This window comes from Dipodomys merriami, unplaced genomic scaffold, assembly GCF_024711535.1.
Source record: "Dipodomys merriami isolate MVZ:Mamm:240054 unplaced genomic scaffold, mDipMer1.0.p SCAF_194, whole genome shotgun sequence".
Taxonomy (NCBI): Eukaryota; Metazoa; Chordata; class Mammalia; order Rodentia; family Heteromyidae; genus Dipodomys; species Dipodomys merriami.
In genome coordinates this window covers 771,769-795,110 of record NW_027203315.1, presented here as the reverse complement: position 1 = coordinate 795,110, position 23,342 = coordinate 771,769, and the positions used below count along the sequence as shown (strand labels likewise).

At 38.8% G+C, this 23,342-nt stretch overlaps 3 protein-coding genes across 3 annotated transcripts in view; 1 reads left to right on the top strand and 2 right to left on the bottom strand.

Moving 5' to 3' along the window:
* The window catches only part of LOC138831371 (zinc finger protein 585A-like), a 386,491-nt gene that overhangs the window by 217,737 nt on the left and 145,412 nt on the right, over positions 1-23,342 (top strand). The window lies entirely within an intron of this gene.
* Positions 1-23,342, bottom strand: part of LOC138831388 (zinc finger protein 585A-like) — a 144,511-nt gene that overhangs the window by 63,264 nt on the left and 57,905 nt on the right. The window contains exons 10-16 of the mRNA XM_070028499.1: positions 18,913-19,002; positions 17,207-17,265; positions 14,268-14,394; positions 12,738-12,827; positions 11,815-11,885; positions 10,854-11,388; positions 1,664-1,722 (exon numbers count right to left, since the gene is read on the bottom strand). Coding sequence (XP_069884600.1) covers positions 1,664-1,722; positions 10,854-11,388; positions 11,815-11,885; positions 12,738-12,827; positions 14,268-14,394; positions 17,207-17,265; positions 18,913-19,002 — 1,031 coding nt within the window. The remainder of the gene's footprint in view (positions 1-1,663; positions 1,723-10,853; positions 11,389-11,814; positions 11,886-12,737; positions 12,828-14,267; positions 14,395-17,206; positions 17,266-18,912; positions 19,003-23,342) is intronic.
* Positions 1-23,342, bottom strand: part of LOC138831356 (zinc finger protein 420-like) — an 85,586-nt gene that overhangs the window by 4,339 nt on the left and 57,905 nt on the right. Inside the window, 6 exon segments of the mRNA XM_070028473.1 lie at positions 1,664-1,722; positions 3,316-3,422; positions 10,330-10,403; positions 10,476-10,629; positions 10,631-11,661; positions 19,164-19,179. Of these exon segments, the coding sequence (XP_069884574.1) occupies positions 1,664-1,722; positions 3,316-3,422; positions 10,330-10,403; positions 10,476-10,629; positions 10,631-11,661; positions 19,164-19,179 (1,441 nt within the window).

Here is a 23,342-nt window from a genome sequence, read left to right as displayed (position 1 = left end):
CTGAGGTGCTATTGACCTTGAAGGCTAGGTAAGGTGAACTTCATGTCTGCATTTTCACTGGGCACCAGTCTTCTGTCTCAGGAGAATAAGGAAACATGTATCCCTCACAAACTGTTGTGGCTCTCATTGTAAAATAAATGTAGATACGTCATTTTTGCATGTTATCAATGGGAACCTTCCCTGTGTGAACTCAAGCGACTATGCTTGCTTGCTGGCACCCAGGGACCAAGTGTCAGAGAGCCTCTAGACCTCTGGTTTTCCCTAAGTCTATCTGTTTTTGTTTGTGTGTTTCTCTAATTTTCTTTGTTTCTGGAATCCTCTAGAACTCTCTTGGCAAAAAAATTTCCTATACAATGGGTAGGAAAAATGTCAAACATAAAAGTAGTGTTTTCATAAGAAAAAAAGAACCAGATCAGCAAATTAAAACTGATCACTAAGAAAAACCAGTTCCCAGATAGATGATTTCAAGAAAAGAAACAACTGAGAGACATATGGAAGAAAGAGGGAATGAGGAAAGCAAGAAAAAAATTAATAGAAAGAGAGATACAAAGAGAGAGTAAGAGAAAAATAACCAAAACTAGTGAGTAGAAAATCAAGAATAAAGAGCGAAAATAGAGGGAAAAAATCTTGTGAGTGTACTTTAGAAAATAAACAGAAATTAGTAGAAAGACCTAAAGTTCAGCTTAAAGTACAGCCTAAGTTTCAAGTAAGACCAAGACCATGACGTAGTACAACAAGTACATATGGAGAGTAATTTAAGTACATATAGGTAAATCATTCCTTCAGAATACACGAAAGTGAGTGTGACCACACTATTTCAACAATTCCAGGAAAATTTCTTTGAGATAGTTTAATGTTACTAATGAGGATGTGATCTGGTTCAAATCTATCCTACAGCTTCATGAGATGTAACCTCCTCTGTGTCATTACATCACATAACAAGTGTGACTACATTTTCTCTTTCTTTAAATTTTTATTTATTTTTTATTGTGAAAATACTGTACAGAGGGGTTACAATTACATGGGCAAGATAATGAGTACATTTCTTTTCAAGCATTGTAGCCTCCTCCTTTGCTTCTCCTTCCCATCCCTTCCCATCCTCCCCCAGCCCCACACCCAATCCTCCCCCCACACCCCAAAGTTGTAAAGTTCATTTTCAACATGACGACTTGTACTTCTCATTGTTGCAACAGGTCCACCTGTATCCTTATTTAAACGACTTGTTTTTCCCCTTCTTCTCCACAAATTGTACTGACATCAAATACAGTGAAAGCAGGGGTTATACTGTGGGGGAGGGACATACAAAGCAATAAAGGAATAATCTTATAAATGCGTTAGAAACAATCGCATGAAAGAAAAATAACATTTGAATACATATCTTAGGGTTCATATCCCTAACATCACTGTGACTACATTTTCTGACAACATAAACCTAGACATTCTGAAGCAAATTTGCATTCAACTTAGAATGAATATAACTGTTTAATGTGTTAAATCTACAAGCAATCTTTATGTGCTAAATCCACAAGCTATCTTTATCTGATTTATGAATATGTTCCAGAGGCTGAATCTGTGTGGTTGGTATTGTTTTTAATTCTTGAACATCTTTAGGTTAATATAATGGAATAAAAAACAAATGAAAAATTAAAAAAAAACAACTCACCAGAGATCTATTCATTCTCTCTTGCTGCTGACAATGAACAGATGAATCTGGAAGCATGTCTGGGATATAAGGGAAATGACGCATTCAGAATTGAATCTGTGAGATTTTGGGCCCAGAATTTCCTCTTGCAAACATGAGACATGTGCTGGAAAATCATAAAGCCTTCTTGTAAGAGAGGAATCTTTAATATCTCAAGCAGGGCATTAAAGTCTCCAATAAACACAAATCCAGTCTATTTCCTGTTAGGCAGATATTACTAAACCAACTAATTTCTTCTTTATGTACACACTAAATTTGCAAACATCAATGTTCCCACAGAAAATATTTAAAAACGGAAAGCAAAAACATATCACATCTCCACTAAAAGTAGTTTCTGCTGAAATATACTTCGAGATGTATGAACTGCTTCCTTTTAATGCAAAGGTATCCTAGGAACTGATTGGAATTTGTGTTCTCCCTCATTCATTTACATATTTAAACACCATGGACAGCATGTATGATGTAACTCAGTAGTTTTCACCCAAAGTTATAGAGGAAAATGTATAAGAATATATTTCTTCTGTTATAATATTTCAATAATGGTTGTCCAATGGCACATTTGACTGTACCCATTGCACACCTATGCAATGACTTGCAATTTGCCATTTAACAAGTTTTGGCCAAAGGGACATGAGTAAAGATGATGTAAACCCAGGTTTGAGAAGTCCCTAATGCTCACTTTTTCTAAAGAGTCAGGGCAAATACCTTGGCCATCCTGCTGGAGATACAGGGCTTAATAAAGACACAACATACAGTATTCAATATAGGAATGACACATAAAACCTTGAGTAAGACATATTACCTCAAGTTTTCTTCTGAGATTTTTCTTATGAGGCCAAATGTCCCTGATCAACACGTTCTGAACTACCAGGTGGAACCAACCGATTACAGCTAGCATTAGCAATCCATAGATGGAATATTTAAGATAAGTTTCAATGCTTAAATACTAAAAATTATAGTGGTAAAAGGTTAAATAAAATAGTGAGAAGAGGATTAGGGATTAGTACATAAATAGATACTTTCAGTCATAACAAATACCCTATCATCCCAAACCACAGCCTCAGGTACCCTCTCATAACTTGGCTCTGGCTTATTCCTCAATCCAGCTCATCAGGACTCCTAGATATTAGATTAAACCTTGCAACAGCACAAAGTGATTGAGAGTGGTGTAGGAAAGAGCACCACGAGAATCTTGTGCTCAGGGAAGTAGCAACAATTTTTGCGTAAGGCAAGGGAAGCTAGCAACATCTTCCCCTTCCTGTGCTTTTCTGCTTCTTCCCATTAGGGCTTCTCAGAATTGACACGATCTGTCCATTTAGGATGGAGATTCCTATTCATAGGGTGGTCTGCTTCAAAAATTGCTAGGCTTCATTCCTAAAAATACAGGACAAGCACTCACTACTCCAATATCCCATGTACAACTGTCTCTAGAAACAGGGTCATGTACAAATGCTTGTGAACTCAAGGTAGGAGATTAAAATCTCAAGCCAAACAGATTAAAATATCTCTAGGAGAAACAACACTGAAGCCCCAAATACAACTGCAATACAAGAGGACTCAAGGCAGGCACACACCTCACAATTTCACTAGAATTCTTCCTGTACTCCTCTTACATCTGAATCCCTTGGTCTTGGAGTACAAAATGCACAGCTCTTGGGCTCTCCTCATCTGGAGATTAACCCAGCTAACTCTCAGACATTCGGGAACCAGCTTCTTGCATCTGAAGGTCCAGAGGCTAATGGCAGCAAAAACTCCTGAACCTCAAGCAAATTATCAACCCCAGACTGAAGAAGAGTGTGGAGGAGGAAGTAGGCACTTTGACTCAAGTGTAAAGCTCTCCTCTGAGCTGACGAGCTCAGGAATGGTGCTTGCAGACCCAGAGTTCAAAACCCACAACCGACCACAAAAACAGAAACAGAAACCCATAGAGGGTAGACTCCTGCAGCAATTGCTCAGTTCCTACCTGACATTAGTTCCAAAGCCTGATATTCCTTCAAGTTATACCTCCAAAGATCCAAAGCACAGAGCCTGGCTCCAGCCTCATGGCTCCCACCAATGGAAGGCCAAACTGTTCTTCAGGGTACTTCCAGCAGCAAGGCAAAGGGAAAGAATCTGGAATAGGTAGACTTCAAACACCCATGGTGATCAGGAAGTTGCATGCGCAAAAGGATCCTCTACCCCACCTCCACCCTAAAAAAAGAAAAAACCCAGGTCTTTCAAAGGACATGTCCTCCATGGAAACTACAATTCCCACAATGCTCAGCACACTCTGCTACACCCCTGGTCCCAAGTGTGCTTGGATGCATTGGGACTTGTCTCTCCCTGCTGTGAGAGCTAAGCTAAGCTTCTTCTTGACAACCACCATTTCCTTCCTGAAATATTATAAGACCAGCCACAAAATGCAAATATATGTGGAGAATTGGATGCATTGGCTTTTTGGTTCTTAGTTCTAATAATGAAATTGAGGTTATGAGACTGCTTGCTTATACCTTTCTGTTTGATCAATGCCTGCATTCTGCTGAATGTAAATTATATCTCTGTTTGGACTTAAATTGTTTAATACCTCCCCTCTCATCTTACAAAGGTACTCACAGACACTAAACTTATACCTGGGTCATTCCCATTGCTGTAATATAAACACTGGCATAAAATAGTGAGATTGTTAGGTAGATATGCACCATAATCCTTGTGTTGATTTGGGTTTTGCAAAATCTAACAATTAATTTTACAGAAACTCCCCAATTCTAAAGTTTGCTTTTCATTTAAGGGTTTTACTTTTTTTTCTTTTTGCTGTTGGTCCTGAGGCTTCAACTCAGAGCTTGGGCTCTGTCTGTGAGCATTTGCTGTGCTCTCTTGCAAGTCCTTTAATAATCTCTTCAGGTAACTAGTGAAAAGTTTCCTCACCTGGCTTCTTAAGAACATGGCACATTACCTCCATTTTCCTACAAAGAGGGTGGTTTAGGGTAGAAGAGTGAAGTTTAGGGTAGGTCTATGTTGATGTGAAGCTTAATCACTTGCAAACCAGTCTGCTTTTGTCTTTGCATTTTGCATGTGCAAATCTCTTTACAATTTTTACTGCTTCTCTGATCCTAAAAGTTCCTCTCAGTAGCTTCAGGCTACATCCCTAGGGAAGCTCAGACTTGTCTTCTCAGACCTTATCAATTAAGCTGTGCAATAAATCTTATGTCTCCTGCCACATTCCGCTTACAGCACAAGCCAGAGTCTGCCACCAAAGGCAGGATAATTAAGGAGACAGAGAGATGGTTGATGGCACAATTCTGTTATATTTCCAAAAGTCCAAACAGCACATTCTTTCCTCATTCTAAGTCAACCTATCATTTCCACCAAAGCCTCCCTTCACTTAAAGGCCCAGGCCAAACAGCTAGAACACAGACTTCCTCAAACCAAGAAAGGACAAGGACTTGCATTCCTGAGGGTGGGAGTCAATGGCCCTGAAGCCTTTATTCACAGATTATATGTTGAGATCTCTCATTGAAGGTCTCTTTCCCCACTTTACAGATATGGGCCACAATGTCCTACATAGTAACTTGAACCTTTGCAAGGATCTATGAACTAGACAGAAACATAAAGGTATGTGCATGTGGGTTCACATGACAAAAGATACCCAACTATTCGTGACAATCTATCATTACCCTGGCTTATAAGACATTTCAATATCAACTTCAATTGAGGACAATGACTATACCCTATGGAGGACTTTAGGCTTATACAAGAATGGTAACTTTTCTGCACGAGGGCCAAAGAACCCATTTTACAAAATATCTTCCCTGGCCTTGGAGTGCTTTCTACTCAGGGTCTGGGTACTGTCCCTGAGCTTTGGTAATAAAGGAACAAAAGTGTTTAGAGTCTATCAACTTGATTTACAACACTACTTGAGGGAAATTTGGTGATAATTGGCCATAACACTCTCACAGCATTTCCTACCTAGTTTGCCTTTCAATTGTGATCTTTAAACCTCATACTCTTGAGCAAGTAAGAATTCTGATGTAAAGCACCAGTACCCTGTTAGATCAGGAGATCTTAATTACTTGATCCAAGTAGGAATCATGGTTTCCACAGAATAGGATAAAAAATTATAACATCTTGTAGACATATGCAAAGGTCCTTTTGCAATCACTTGGTTAAAGACTGTTTACCTATCATTCTGTAAACCACATCCAAATTCTTCCATAAAAGATTTGGAAGAATGCATTGTTTTCACAGATCATATTATTGGTCCTCAGGTTGAATTCAGGGGCAAAAATTTGTGAGGCTGCCTTTACCTGCTATGCCAGATGTCCTTTTGTATCACTGATTTTTCACCTTAGGGTCTTGCTTCTTTGCCTGGGCCTTTTGACACACTAACTCTGTAATTACGTATCACAAGTAACACCAAGATAGGCACATATGACCAGATCCATGCTTTCATTGGCTAAGACACCATATTCATGAAGCTTTTGCACGGGATTGCCTACAAATACTTTCTAATTTCAGCTTCCTGAGTAGCTAAGATTTCACACATGATGGAGTGTAATTGCTCATTTTTAATTGCTAGTCTTAAATTAAAAGAAGGAAAGGGTACTTTACCAACTCAGTGAGCATTAAGTCCCTTAAATTCTGAGTTCAAGCAAAGTGTTGGCCAAATGATAATAACAAATATAATCAAAGCATTAATAAAATGTTATCATCAGGCCTACTTTGAATGAAAGTGTACTTTGGTTCATAATTTGAGCTATTTAACAGGCCTAGGTAAGACTCTAGTCTATGAGCCATCCTTCTCAGAAAGCATCCAGTTTGTAATCATGGGAGAAAGAGCTATTTCCAAAAGGATGATGTTAGTGTGTGTGTGTGTGTGTGTGTGTGTGTGTGTGTGTGTGTGTGTGTGTGTGTGTGTGGTACAAGTAGGAAGGCCAAGGGCAAAGGTGCCTCCCAATCCCACTATTTTTTTTACTAGGCCTCTGTAGATAAGCAGAAGTGTGAAGAGTGTGAGGGAAGGGGTTAAGAGAGCAACTAGCTAAATCTTGCAATGTGAACTCCACTGTCCTTATCTTGTAAATGGAATCATAGGCAGGATTTAAGGATTCCTTTTTTTATTGTGAAAATACTGTAAAGAAGAGGTATTATTTTTGAACAATTGAAATAAGTACTGAAATTCTTGAAGCCACAGGAAGCCTGAGCTGAAGCACTGCAGGAAACCTCCTGTTCCCAGAGAGAGATTTCTTCAGAACAGCCCACAGGGCTCATGCTTTGATTCCTAGCTTTTATGGAGGTCAAGATGAGAGAATCTCCTTTGAAGCCAGCTCTGGTTGGCTTCAACTCATTTCCTGAGTTGAACACCTCATATTGGCACAAAAACATTTCTTCATGAAAGTGTGAAAGTAGAGCTCTTCATGTAAGCAAACAGCTCTGGACATATGTACAATGAGTGGCTTATATAGGATCTGGAGTCTTGGTCTTGGTTTATTAAGTACTTTCTGATGTAACAGACATTTTTTTTCTAAATGCCTCCAGGATATCTTTAATTACATAACTACACTGGGGCATCTATCTTGGCTCTACAAATTCTAAATTTAGGTCAACCTTTGTGTTTCTGTAAAAGAAGACAGTATATTTGTAGAATGCCACATTTAGGAAGATGGAATACTGGAGTCTATTACACAGCTAGCAGTCTGCAAGCAGCCTGTTGTAACAAAGACTTGCAGTCCACAAATACACTTAGACAACTTGGAAAAAGGACAGAAAGGGAAAAAAAAGAATATAAATAACACCAAGAAATCAATCAGCAGCAAGAGAGTCCTGAATTGGGACACTATGATGACCAGAGACAAGCCAGGAGACAGGACACAGGACATGATCAGAGACATATGGCATGGTGTCTGGTGCTACTGCTGGTGCAGCCTAAATAGGGCCTAAGCAGGAGGCAGGTCTACAGGAAATTCCCAGTCCCAGGAACTGAACTAACAGATTGAATAACATATCAGCCAAATGCCCATGCCTGCTTCCAGGGATCCAGCCACACCCATCAGTTGGTAGGTAAGTGATGGATGGGGCATTTCCTTCCCCCTGAATGAAGACAAGATGCCAGACCCCACCATCCACCATGTGCCCAATAGGGCACCAGCCAAACCTGACCTCCTTACTTAATATTACTGAATTATTAAATCTATTTATAAAATGTTGCATCCTCTTTATCATTTTGTAAACAGGTCAAGAATTTGCTTTATGTAAAAGCCATTTTTTGAGCCCCACTTCTGAAAGAATAATTCTCACATTCACGAAAAATTAAACATTCTTCTTTTGAATAGTTCATTTCTTCCTTCTTCCTCATTCCGTCCCTTCCTCTTTCCCTTTCTCACTTCCTTCCTTCCTTTTTTCCTTCCTCTCAGGGCCTAGAAGTGATGCTGTAGCTCAAGTGGCAGACAGTATTCTCTTTGTTAATTTCAATTTTTGTGAGATATTAATCAATATCTTTGTGTGCTTGATTATTTCCCCTAATGTCATATCTACATTGGCCCTCTATGAGATAACACAGGTACGACACATAGTTCACACTGGTGTTTTATTATAGCTCACTCAGCAGAACAACTAAATGTGCTGAGTGAATCAATCACAAATTGTTCATCACCAGTGATTAATTAAAGAAAAGAGCAAGCACTGAAGACATTTTGAGGTTTTCCCCCAAGGAAAAATCCTGAGACTCTTGTCTTTATTAATCCACCATATTTTTTAGAATATATATTTTATTGTAAAGATACTGTATGAATTGGTTATACTATTATATGAATTAGGTCATGAATACATTTCCTATCGAGCATTGTTACCCCTCTGAGAAAGACTTTACTACTATGTATGTACTGCAATAAGGACTAATATCTTCCATTAGATCTTCCATTCAAAAACTGAACGGGAATAAGTTAAGTCATTTCTACTGTATTGCATGGATCACACATACACAGGGGGATTTAAGGGAGCAAGAGAAAAAAAGTTGTTCTCATGTTCTTGCCTCCTAAGTCTTCACTCAACTATTGTTCCCCTAACCATGATTAGGGGATGGTCTGAATGCAGTCCCAAAGGTACAAACCTCATATTTCTAAGAAGAGTTTATCAAATTACCCTGACACACCATTCCTTAGTATAAAAGACGCAAGTTAATAACTTCAATCTCTGAATTACTTGTTGTGACTGGTTGTTTCCACATGCTTTGGATAATATTGAATGACACCATCCCCACTCAATACGATGGAAGTATGAGAAATGTTGGCTCAAAGAAAGCTGAAGAATGAAGCATGGTTTCCCATCTTACCTAGCTTACCTCTGCCATGAAGGATTTCTCTGTATAATTTACACAGGTTTTCTGACAGAGATTTTCCTACATTGGGTTTCTTTCCTGGGTGAATGTTGTAATACTTGCTGAAGGTTTGCTTCTGGTTGAAAGACTTCCTCTCATGTTTATATTTACAGAGATTCTGTCATGTGTCCAGCTCTCTGATACCTGTACAGATGGGACTTCTGGCAAAATGTTTTCTATACTCATAATTTCTTTCCTGTCTATGCTCTCACATATGTTGAGGACTCAGTTCTGATTGAAAGTCATTTCACATATGTTCTATGCACTACTTTCTTTTCTCCTATTGAGTCAGTTGTCTGATGAACATGAGCTATTCCTTTCTGATCAAAGAATTTCCACATTTGTAGTATTTTTAATTTTATTTTATTTTATTTGTTTGTGAACATACTGTACAGAGGGGTTACAATTACCTGGGCAAGATAATGAGTACATTTCTTATCAAGCATTGCAGCCTCCTCCTTTGTTTACCCTTCACATCCCTTCCCAGCCTCCTTCCACCTCCCCACCCTATATTTCCCCCCACCCCCACCAAAGTTGTGAAGTTCATTTTCCACATGACAACTTGTACTTCTCATTGTTGCAACGGGTCCACCTGTAACCTTAAACGACTTGTTTTTCCCCTTCTCCTCTACGAATTATACCAATATCAGGGATTATACTGTGGGAGAGGGAAATACAAAGCAACAAAGAAATAATCTTATAAATGCATCAGAAAGAAATGCATGAAAGAAAAAAACAAATACATATCTAGGGGTTCATTTTCCCAACATCACATTATCTGACATTTTCTACTTCACTCATACATATACTTGATATTGCAAATAATAGGTCCCATGGTTTCCCTTATTCACATTTGTAATATTTTTAAGATTATTCCGCTGTGTGTGTCCTATGAACTTGGATCCCTGAATACTTGGTAAAGGACTTTCCACAATTGTTACATTTGTATTTTCTCACCTGTGTCAGTTCTGTGATGCAAACTGAGTTAGTACTTTTTCTTGAAAACCTTTCCATTTATTTTTGCTACATAGGATTTCTCTCCTCTTTGTGTGTGAGGGTGTGTGTGTGTCTGTGTGTCTGTGTTTTGTGTATTCTGTGATGAACCATGAGCTGTGTCTTGTAGTTGGAGGACTCCACATCTGCTATATCATAAGGTCTCTATCCTGTATTGGTTCTGTATTGCAATTGCAATTTTCTTACAGATCAAAGCCTTTCCCATTTGGTACAATCCTAAGTTATTTCATTTGAATGAAGGAACTTATGTGTGTTAAGCTGTGACCTCCAGGTCTTTCCACACTGGTTGCATTCATAAGGTTTCTCTCCTTGTGTTCTGTGATGGATGTTAAGTTGTACCTTCCAGGTGAAAGAATTTCCATGCCTGCTACATACATAATATTTCTCTCTGGTGGGAATTTTCTGATGGACAGAAAGGTGTATGTTCTGGGTGAAAGACTTTCCACATAGCTTACATTCATAAAATTTCTCTCCTGTGTGTGGTCTCTGGTTGACAGTAATGTGTAGATCTTGGCTGAAATACGTTCCACACATATGACATTCATAAGGTTTCTTTCCTGTGTGTTTTCTGATGGACAGTAAGGTATGACTTCTTGGTGAGAGACTTTCCATACATGTTACATTCATAAGGTTTCTCTCCTGTGTGTGTTCTCTGGTGGATAGTAAGGTGTGACTTCTGGGTGAAAGACTTTCCACACATGTTACATTCATAAGGTTTCTCTCCTGTGTGTGTTCTCTGGTGAACAGTAAGTTGTGACTTCTGGGTGAAAGACTTTCCACACACGTTACATTCATAAGGTTTCTTTCCTGTGTGTGTTCTCTGGTGGACAGTAAGTTTTGACTTGTTGGTGAAAGACTTTTCACACATGTTACATTCAAAAGGTTTCTCACCTGTGTGTCTTCTCTGGTGGACAGTAAGGTATGCCTTCAAGGTAAAAGACATTTCACACATGTTACATTCAAAAGGTTTCTCGCCTGTGTGTCTTCTATGGTGGATAGTGAGAGTTGACTTCTGGGTGAAAGACTTTCCACAAAAGTTACATTCATAAGGTTTTTTTCCAGTGTGTCTTCTCTGATGGACAGTGAGAGTTGACTTGTGGTTGAAAGACTTTCCACACACAATACATTCATAAGGTTTCTTTCCTGTGTGTATTCTCTGATGGACAGTGAGAGGTGACTTCTGGGTGAAAGATTTTCCACACATATTACATTCATAAGGTTTCTCTCCTGTGTGTATTCTCTGGTGGTCAGTAAGATATGTCTTGCAGGTGAAAGACTTTCCACAAATGTTACATTCGAAAGGTTTCTCTTTTGTGTGTGTTCTCTGGTGGACAATAAGCTTTGATTTCTGGGTGAAAGACTTACCACACATGTTACATTCATAAGGTTTCTCTTCTGTGTGTGTTCTCTGGTGGACAGTGAGGTTTGACTTCCAGGTAAAAGACTTTCCACAAATGTTACATTCATAAGGTTTCTTTCCTGTTTGTGTTCTCTGGTGGACAGTAAGTTTTGACTTTGATGTAAAAGACATTTCACACATATTACATTCAAAAGGTTTCTCATTTGTGTGTTTTCTCTGGTGGACAGTAAGGTATGCCTTACTAGTGAAAATCTTTCCACACATTTTACTTTCATATGCTTTCTCTCCTGTGTGTGTTCTCTGAGGGACAAAAAGGTGTGTCTTCTCAGTGAAAGACCTTTTACATTGTTTATATTCTTCAACTACAGAAGACACATGAGGACTACATACAGCACACATCTTACCAGGCTCAATGAAAACACTCATGTTCTGACACCCAGTGACCTTTTCTGTCCTCATTCCTAAGGAGTTCCCATTATTCTTAATCAGTTCTGACAGAAGTCAGTTTTGAGCTCAAATTAAAACTTGTTATAAGTCTCACTTTTTCCTTCCCTGGGTTACTATTCATGACTGCTACTTCAGAGAGATATTTCTTGTGACTTTCCTGACAGGTGTTAATCACATCCTCCATTTCTTGAACATCTAAAATGCATAATAGAAAAATAGACAAAGACATAAATGAGATCCATAAATTCCTTACTGTAAAGGTAATTTCTCACATTTTAACTGTTACAAGATTTTCAAATATCAAAGCATTGTTTGATGCAGAATATAAACTTTTCTCTGCAATGTCCTAACTATGAATGTAGTACTGACATTTTACAATGGAAAATAATGTTTTTCTCTAATTCAGATTTTTCTATTTATTTCTAGGAAATATTTACTGAAATTATTCATCAACATACTCTTAATGGTTCCATTCTGAATGTCTCTCTATGCCCAGCACAATTCATAAGATATTGTCCTGATCAGAGAATAGCAGCACTACCGTTCTCCTATTTTCCTCCTACCTGCATAATACTAGTTTAGAAGAAAATGAGATCTCCTTTTGTACATTTCTTATTGTCTTTTTCTCTTAAAAAATGACTTGCTACAGACAAAGAGAATTGCTAACATTAAATACACTGGCACACCAAATGCAGTTTGCCTCCATGTGAATTCTGGATTGACAATTCCTTGAGACAAAGGATCACCTAGTTCTCTGCCATACTATACGCAGGGGCACTAGGAATACTATCGCTCTGTACAGCTCAAGATAGACAGACCAACTGGGTTCAGGACGCATCATCACCATTCAAGATGCTTTAACTCACCTGTAAAATTCTTGCCTGAGACTTCTCTTATAAATGGATCTGCACCTTGCTCCAGCATCATGATCAATTTAGGTTTAGGAACACAGTGCCCTATGGTTAAGAAATAGTGGAGAATTATTGCTCGTGCTGGTTCATCATTAATGTAAGGTCACAGACATCCTGCCCACAAGGTTGCTCCTAAATCTGGTTTCTCAATTGTTTTTTAGGGTGTGGGGGTCCAGTAGTGGGGCCTGAACTCTGGGCCTGGGCACTGTCGGGCAGATCTTCAGCTCAAGGCTAGCATTGTATCACATGAGCCACTTCACCAACTCCAGTTTTTTTTTCCCTGCTTATGTGTTGCTGAGGAATCGAACACAGGGCCTCATGCATGGAAGGCAATTCCTCTGCCACTGAGCCACCTTCCCAGTCCATGGTTTCTCAATTCTTTTTATTTTTTTTTATTTTTTATTTTTATTTTTTTTTTCCGGTCGTGGGGCATGAACTCTGGGCCTGGGTGCTGTCCCTCAGCTCTTCAGCTCAAGGCTAGCGCTCTACCACTTGAGCCACAGCACCACTTCCGGCTTTTTTCTTTTTGCTTATGTGGTGCTGAGGAATTGAACCCAGGGCCTCGAGCATGCAAGGCAAGTGCTCTACCACTGAGCCACCTTCCCAGCCCGGTTTCTCAATTCTTAACAGCTCCATGGTGGAGTAGCATCCAGCCTTGGGTTTATTTTGCCAACTGTGTGGATTGAACTCAGCTCTTTCGCTAAAAGCTAGCATTCTACTAGTTTGAGTCTTGGCTACATTTCTAGTTTTTGAATGGTTAATTGGAGATAAGAGTCTCATGGTCATTTTTCTCCAGCTGCTGGTTTCAAACTGAAACGTTTAGATGTCAGCCTCCGGAGTATCTAGGATTCTGGAAGCATTAAACCCTGTATCAGGTTTGGCTTAGAAATACACACTTTCACCTACTGATTTCTAGAGCATACTGTCAGTAGTAATGTATGTTCTATTGTAGACTTTAGATCCACCTATAATAATTACCCAAGTCTGGGAAGTCAGTCTCCTATTAGTGGATCATAGCTTAGAACTTTTGTCCAACTACTGATTTGCCTTCTTAAAGAATGAGAAAAAAATTAGCTCTTGTGTTACATATAATGAAGTTGAAGTTTCCCTTAGAAAAAAATGACACTTCCCATGGCCTGGAAGCCTTTTTTTTTTTTTTTTTTTTTAGAAAATGTAATGGTCCAAAGGCTTACACCTGTAATCATACATTTAGGAGGTGAGATCAGAAGAGGCTGGCTTGAAAGCAACCTGAGCCCGGAAACACAGAATATACCCCAAAACAAAAGCCAAAATAGAATTGTGGGTCAAGCACTAGTGTGAAAGACAAACAAGACCATGCTCTCAGACTCAAATTTGACTAGATTTTATACTAGCAGTTTCTTACCTGGGAATGGACTGGAATCTTCTCCCTAAATAACATAAATAGTCTAATGTCTACTAAAATAAAAACACTTGATCTTCCAAGTGAAAATAACCTTTGCTCACCCAAGGACATGAGGTTGCTATAGGTCTCCAGCATTACATCTCTATGAAGTGTCCTCTGACCAGGATCCAGATCCTGCCACTCCTTCCATGTGAAGTTCACAGCCACATCATCAAATGACATCAGCTTCTGTAATGGCACATTTCCATCAAGAAATTAGACCTGGGTTGTGAGAATTCCAACCTGGAATTTCATTATGTTGCAGGTATGCTTTGGTCTTACATAAAATGTTTGCAGCTAGCTTTGTTAACTAATCACTGGGAAAATTAAATAGCAAATTAGAAATATTTGACAATACATAAACCTGGTCATTAAAATACACAGATTTGCAGGGCGCTGGTGGCTTATGCCTGTAATCTTAGCTATTCAGGAGGCTGAGGTCTGAGGATCAAGGTTCAAGGCCAGCCCAGGCAGGAAAGTCCATGAGACACTTATCTCCAATAAACCACCAGAAAATGAAAGTAGCACTGTCACTCAAGTGGTAGCACTCACCTTAACCAGAAGAGCTGAGGGAAAACAGCCAGACCCAGAATTCAAGCCCCAAGACCAATAAAAAGTTAGTTTCCATAATGCTTGCAAACACATTTCTGCTGCGAGCAATGGAGACAAGATAAAAAATCTAAGGAGGCAATAATCAGGCATGATAACATTAAGTCTAAGGAGGTGTCTAAAAATTGTATTATCATTTTTCATAAAATTTCAGTACATACCAGGGTAAAAATGAATTAAAGTAATATTTTTCCTTCATTTACACATACTGCTTCACCATAAATCCTATTTAGACCTCCTATTAACAAGTACTCAGAAAGCAAGCAGCACACATTCAGGATATCACATGGAATACAGAACATAAGACAATGGTATATCTATGAAAAGCAGTGTCCACATCGATGTTCAAAAAACAGTAACAGTACTCCAGAAAGTAACTAATGATTGATTAGGCCCTTATAAGATATAATTGAGTATCCACATAAAAATATCTGTGGTTTACCATGTTTGGTTTAAATACTAAATATTGAAATGTGGCCATAGATACCCTGATATTTCCTTCCTATGTAAAAAAGAACTGCTTCCATGAAATTTTGGAAACTTTGCCTACATTCTACAATACAAAATATAGGTGAGAGAAAAAAATGTTCCTGGACAAGGTTTTCATTTTAATAGGCCTTCATGGAAAGTGAAGGCAAATATCGAGAGGGTCAAGGAACACTAAAGATGACAAAAATGATAAATATGACCAAATGTTCATATGCATCACATATTCCTGAATCCTTTCTCCAGTAGCTCTCTAAATATATATTTTTACTTGTGTTAGTTAATAGTGAAATACCTCAGAGATCAAAATCAATTAGTGAGCAAACATCTGTGAGATTTTGCAACAAGTGATATTTCTAATAGAGAACATCTCGTCACGGTATTAATTTTTTTTCAACACTAGTTCCAATCTTATACTGGCAGTGAATTAAAATATTCAACAGTAGTGGGATGGAAAAACAAAACTGAATACCATATCAAATGAAGTTAGACCAACACAAAAGCAGGAGAAAACAGATTTTCTTGTAGTGTATGAATTGGTAGAAGGAAGTACTTTTCTGTAGGGAACTCTGAAGTTGAGCTGAAGGGGAAAACGTTTGAGAGGTTGGAATTCCAGGCTGACAGCAATGAGATAACTGACAGCTGGCCCCAGAAGGGTTAAAAGAGAATTCTGGAGAGGGTTTAGAGACTGGAATGCAGGCCTTTTCCTTACTATTGGAAAGATAGCATCTGAAACTGAGGTGCTCTTGACCTTGAAGGCTAGGTAAGGTGAACTCCATGTCTGCATTTTCTCTGGGTGACAGCCTTCTGTCTCAGGAGAATAAGGAAACATGTTTTCCTCACAACCTGTTGTGGCTCTGATTGTACTATTAATATAGATACTTCATTTTTGCATAGTATCAATGGTAATCTTCCCTGTGTGCACTCAAGGAACTATGCTAGCTTGCTGGCACCCAGGGACCAAGTGCCAGAGAGCCTTTGGAACCCTGTTTCCCCTAAGTCTATCTGTTTATGTTTTTGTGTTTCTCTACTTTTCTTTGTTTCTGGAATCCTGTACAACTCTCTAGGAAACAATTTTCCTATACAGTGGGTGAGAAAAATTTCAATCCTAAGAGCCATGTCAGCAAAGTAAAGCTAATCACTAAGAAAAACTAGTTCCCAGATAGATCATTGAAGAAAAGAAAAAACTGAGGGACATATGGAGGAAAGAGAGAATGAGAAAAGTAAGAAAAAAAATGATTCAAAGATAGATTCAAGGAGAGAAAAACAGAAAAATAACCAACACAAGTGTGTAGAAAATCAAAAGTAGAGAGAGATTGAGGAAAGAAATCTTGAGAGAATACTTTAGAAAACAAACAAGATTTTGTAAAAAGACCATAAACTTTAGCAACAAATATAGCCTCAGCTTCAAGTAAGACCAAGACCATGAAGTAGTCCAAGAAGTATATATAGAGAGTAATTTAAGTACATATAGGTTAATCATTCCTTAAGAACACACGCAGGTGCGTATGACCACACTATTTCAGCAATTCCAGGAAAATTTCATTGATATAGTTTAATGTAACTCATGAGGATGAGATCTGGTTGCAATCTACCCTTCACCTTCCATGAGATGTAACCTGCTCGGTGTCATTACATCACATAACAGGTATGACTACATGTTATGACAAGAAGAAACCTAGACATTCTGAAGCCAATCTGAATTCAACTTAGAAAGAATATAACCATTTAATCTGCTAAACCTACAAGTAATCTTTATCTGCTAATTTACAAGCCTTCTTTATCTGATTTATGAATAAGTTCCTGAGGCTGAATCTGTGTGGTTGGTATTGTTTGTAATTCTTGGACATCTTTAGGTTCATATAATGGAATGGAAAACAAATGAAAAATTAAAAAATCAACTCACCAGAGATCCATTCATTCTGTCTTGCTGCTGACAATGAGCATAAGATTCTGGAAGCATGGCTGGGATATAAGGAAAATGTCGCATTCAGAAATGAATCTGTGAGATTTTGGGCCCAGAATTTCCTCTTGCAAACATGATACATGGGCGGGAAAACCGTAAAGCCTTCTCTTTTTTTTTTAATTTTTATTTATTTTTTGTTTTGAAAACGTAAAGCCTTCTTATAAGTGAAGAATTTGTAATGTCTCAGGCAGAGCATTAAAGTGTCCAATAAACACAAATCTAGTCCATTTCCTAATAGATAGATATTATTAAACCAACTAATTTCCATGTTTATGTACATATTAAATTCAAAAAAATCAATATTCCCACTGAAATTATTGAATAATTGAAAGCAAAAACATATCATATTTCCACAAAAAGTAGTTATTACTGAATATACTTTGGGATGTATGAACTGCTCTTTTTTTTCCTTTTTTGCCAGTCATGGTGCCTGAATTCTGGGCCTCGGCACTGTCCCTCAGCTCTTCAGCTCAAGGCAAGTGCTCTACCACTTGAGCTATAGCACCACTTCCAGCATTTTCTGCTTATGTAGTACTGAGGAATCGAACCCAGGGCCTCATGCTTGCAAGACAAGCACTCTACCACTGAGCCACCTTTCCAGCCCATGAACTGCTTTTTTAATGAAAAAGTTTCCTAGGAATCCATTGGATTTTGTGTTCTACCTCATTGATTTACATATTTAAACACCAGGGAGAGCATGTATGATGTAACTCAGTAATTTTCACCCAAAGTTAGAGAGAAAAATGTAAATAGAATATATTTCTTATGTTCTACTATTTCAATAATGGTGTCAAATGGCACATTTCACACTACCCATTGCACACATATGCAATGATTACCAAGTTGCCATTTAAAATGCTTTGGCCAAAGGGACATGAGTAAAGATGAGGTAAACCCAGGTTTGAGAATTCCCTACTGTTCATTTCCCTAAACAGTCATGCGAAGAACCTTGGCCATCCTAAAGATACAACATAAAATAATCGATATAGGCGTGACACACCTGAAGATAAGTAACACCTACAAAGCATAGAACCTTGAGTAAAACATATTACCTCAAGTGTTTTTCTGTGAATTTTCTTTTTAGGCCATATGTCCCAGACCAACACTTTCTGTACTACCAGGCACAACCAACCGATTAGAGCTAGCATTAGCAAATCCATAGATGGCACATTTAACGTAAGTTTGCATGATTACATACTAAAAATCGCAGTGTTAACAGGATTAATAAATTAGCAAGAAGAGGATTAGGGATTACTACATGAATAGATACATTCAATCATAACAATCACCCCACCATCCCAAACCACAGCCTCAGGTACCCTCTCACGACTATGCTCTGGCTTATTCTTCAATCCAGCTTATCACCACTCCTAAAAATTAGTTTAAATCTTGCAACAACACAAAGTGATTGAGAGTGGTGTAGGAAAGAATACCACGTGAATCTGGTGCTCAGGGAAGTAGCAACAATTTTTGCATAAGGCAAAGGAAGCTAGCAACATCTTCCCCTCCCATGCTTTTCTGCTTTTTCCCTCAAGAACGGTGCTTGCAGGCCCAGAGTTTAAGCCCCACCAGCGACCAAACAGAAACAAAAAAAGGAAAAGAAATATGTGGAGAGGAGACTCCCTCAGCAATCGCACAGTTCCTACCTGACATCAGTTCCAAAGCCTGAGATTCCTTCAAGTTACAGCTCCCGAGCTCCACCGCACAGAGCTGGGCGCCGGCTTTGTGGCTGCCACCTATGAAATTCCAAACTTTACTTCAGGGCACTTCCAGCAGCAAGTTAAAGGGAAAGAATCCAGAAAACACGTATTTTAAATGCCCGTGGTGGGCGGGGAGACGCATGTGCAAAAGGATCTTCTGCTCCACCTCCACCCTCCAAAAACCAAAAACCCAGGACTTTCAAAGAAAATGTCCTTCATGGAGACTACAATTCCCACAATGCTCGACACCACCTTGCTCACAAGAGTGCTTGGATGCATTGGGACTTGTCTCTTCCTGCTGGGGGAGCTAAACTGAATTTTACTTCAAAAACACTACTTCCTCCCTGAAACCAGCCACAAAATGTAAATATATGGGGACAAGTGGATGCATTGACTGTTTGGTTCTTTGTTCTAATAATGAATTTGAGTACATGTGACTCTGTTGCTCATACATTTCTTTTTGTTCCATTCCTGTGTTCTGCTGAATATAAATTATATCTCTGTTTTGCCTTAAATTGTTTAATACCTCCCCTCTCATCTTACAAAGGTACTCACAGACACTGAACTTATACTGGGTCATTTCCTATTGCTGTAATGTGCACAAGGGCATAGAATAGAAAGATTGTTACATGGATATGCACCATAATCCTTGTATTGATTTGGATTTCCCAAAAGTCTAACAATTAATTTTCCAGAAAATCCCCAATTCTATCTACTAAGACAAAAGGAGTTTTTGGTTGTTTCTGAAGTTTGCTTTTCATTTAAGGGTCTTATGATTTTTGTTTTTGCTATTGGACCAGTGGCTTGAACTCAGAGCTTGTGCACTATCTGTGAGCATTTGCTGTACTCTTTTTGCATGTCCTTTAATAATTTCTTCAGGTACGTAGTGAAAAGTTTCCTCACAGGGATTCTGATGTACATGGCAAATTACCCTGATTTTCTACAAAGAGAGTGATTTGGGGGTCAGAATGAATGCAGGTGTGTAGAAGAGTGAAGTTTAGGGTAGGTCTATGTTGATGTGAAGCTTAATCACTTGCAAACCAGTCTGATTTTGTCTTTTCATTTTTACATGGGAAAATCTCTTTAATATTCTTACCTCCTCTCTGAAACTAAAAGTTCCTCTCAGTAGCTTTAGGCTACATATCTAAGGGACCTTAGACTTGTCTTCTCAGACCATATCCCTTAAACTGTGGAATAAATCTTTTGTCTCCTGCCACAGTCTCATCAGAGCACAAGCAAGACATCTGTGGGCCAATGGGACGATAATTAAGGAGACAGAGAGATGGCTGATGGCACAATTCTGCTATGTCTCTCAAATGCTTATGTAATATTGGTCTAAGCCCACTCTGCCAAAATGTGCAAACAGCACACTTCTTTCCTCATTCTATTTCAATCTATGTTTTCCACCAAAGCCTCCCTTCACTTAAAGCCCCAGGCCAATCAGCTAGAACACACACTTCCTCAAACCATAAAGGGCAAGGACTTGCAGTACTGAAGGTAGGAGTCAATGGTCCTGAAGCCTTTGCTCACATTTGGCCTGCTCCTGCAGGCACCCCAGGGTCTGCCACAGTCTCCCTCTCTCTCTCATAATCAGAGATCCTATACTTATCTCCTAAAATTTATTGTGATTTTTGGTGATCCTTTACATACAACATAATTGGGATGGATTGGATTGGATATATGTGCTTGGATTGGATGGATTGATATATGTGCTTGTCCTGATTCTTAAACTCAAGGTCTGGAAACTGACTATGAAATTATTTGGCTACTTTATTGGAGATAAGTCTCTCATACACTCTTGTACCCATGACTTCAATTTGTCATCCTTGTAGTGATCCTTTAGGTCCATCCCACGGGACCACAAGCTAAGAGTTCTCTGAACCTCAATAGCAAATGGAGACCCAAACTAATTATACCATGGTTCTATCAACTGAACATGCAATGTAAGTTATGGGGATTGCATAGTATGCTAGGATTACTCATGCAGTTAGTGAGAACACAATTGTTCCTGCAAGAGGCATGAAACACCACCCCACCCTTGAAAACCATACCCAGCCCAACTACTAGCATATATGGATACATAACACAATCTTGCACAGTAAATGATACAAAACCATGAAACAGGACAGGTCTCTGAAACAGAGGTATGGGATGGTGAGAGGCATTAGTTCAAATAGGCCTCATGGCAGCAGCCAGGATCAAGATGTCAGGGCGAGCTTGTCCACACAAACTGACAAACATGGGTGCCAGGAAGGTACCACTGATCACGTCACTCCTCTGAGAGCAGTCCTGCCTTACATACTGGGAGGTTCCTACCACCAGAACAGTGGACACGGTGTGAAATCCACAGGCCCTCCAGGGCAATGGATCATCGCAACCATGGGAATCCCTGCACATAGTGGAACCCAAGAAGGATACACCACATCTCCTGCCAAAGGAATTCTACAAGTGTTATGCATAAGCTCCATCTTTTTCCATTGGTTCACCTTTTCCTCCAGAGGAAGTCAGACCCATAATCTATCCCTGAATACCTTACCATACTTGTACCTTCTATCTCAGGATCTGAAATAGTCAATAACTGTGATCAATTAAGTAAGAGAATATAATATTTGTATAATAATGAGCCTTGCAACTGTGAGCAATAAACAATTCAAAAATAATGTAGGAAGTAAATTCTATTTATACTGGTACAATAAACATAATATTTAGAAATGAATGTTTAAAAAATATAACCAAGAACAATGACAACTCTGGGTCACAGCTAGTCTAGGTAGCACCCATTTTTATCTCTCAGGAACTTACTTTTAACTTTTACAGAAAGCAATAATTATTTTTCCTTCATATTTTATAGATGCTCCAATGTTGCCGTCTATACATCCAAATGTGCCTCACGATCTCCATTTTCATGAGGAATAGCTAAGGTCCACTAAAAGAGGGATGGAAAACCCTTACACTGGAGGACTGAATATCAGGCATGAAAATTTCCTACACAATCATTCCCAGTCATGATGTGGGGAAAGGATCATCAACAACCACAACAAACCCTTAAAAGACAAGCTTAGAATGTCTGATAAGAGAGAGGGAGGCGAAAGATTTAGTCCACAGTGTAATGATACAGTCTAGGAAGACAAGTCTGAGGACCCCTAGATATGTGGCCTAGACTTGCTGACAGGAACTTCTAGGTTCAGAGAAGAAGTAGAAAATCAAAACAAAATAGGGTATGCAAAACAGAAAAGTAAAAACAGATTGGTTTGGAGCAAGTAATGAAGCTTCACATGAACATGGACCTGCCCTGAACTCTACCTCCTCCCACATTCATCCTGATCTACCTAGACAACCATTTTTTTTTTTTTGAAGAGTCTTGGAGGAGGAGTACCATTTTCTAAGAAACCCCTGGGAGGAAACTTTTCACTATTCCCCTGAAGCAATTAATAAAAGAAAGGCAAGTACAGCACAGCACATGCTCACAGACAGTGCCCAAGCTCTGAGGTGAAGACACAGGACCAACAGCAAAATGAGGAAATTCTTTTTAAGGAAAGGCAAATTTCAGACACAAATAACCAAAAACTCCTTAAAATTTCATAGATGGAATTTGGGAGATTCTGGGAAAGTAATGAGTAGAGTTTGACAACTGTATCTAATTCAAAGATTATAAAGTATATCTGTCTTTAAATTCTGTTATTTTATGCCAGTATATATATTAGAGCAGGGGAAGATGATACCAGAATCTATCAGTTTACTGTCTCCAAGTACTTTTTTGTTTTTTGTTCGATCTTGTGGCTCGAACTCAGCCTGAGCACTGTCCCTACGTTTTTCAGCTCAAAGTGAGCTCTCTACCATTTGAGTCACAAGGCCACTTCCATTTTTTTGGTAGTTACTTGGAGATAGGACTTATGAAATTTTCTGCCCAGGCTCGCTTTGAACTATGATCCTCATATCTCACCTTCCTGAGTACCTAGGATTACAGGCATGAACCATTGGCACCCAGCTGCAAATACCTTTATAAAGTGAGAGGGGAGATATTCAAAACTTTAAGAAAAACAGAGACATAATTTACATTCAGCAGAACGTACGTTTTGAACAAAAACAAAAATAAAAACTACGTAGTTTCATAATCTCAATTATATTAAAAGAACTAAGAATTAAAAAGCCAAATTATGCTGTGCTCCTAATACATTTGTGTTTTTAATTGTTCTCGCAATATTTATGTTGGTAAACTGAATTTTCAAGAAGAAACTCATATAAATTCCCGCAGCTGGGAGAGAAAGGCCCCATGCATCCTTGCACACTTAGGACCAAGTGCCTTGTGCCAGTCAAAACCCTGTAACAAGCCCACTTCCTCTAGGTGACTTGTGCATCGCATTCTGGGAATTGTA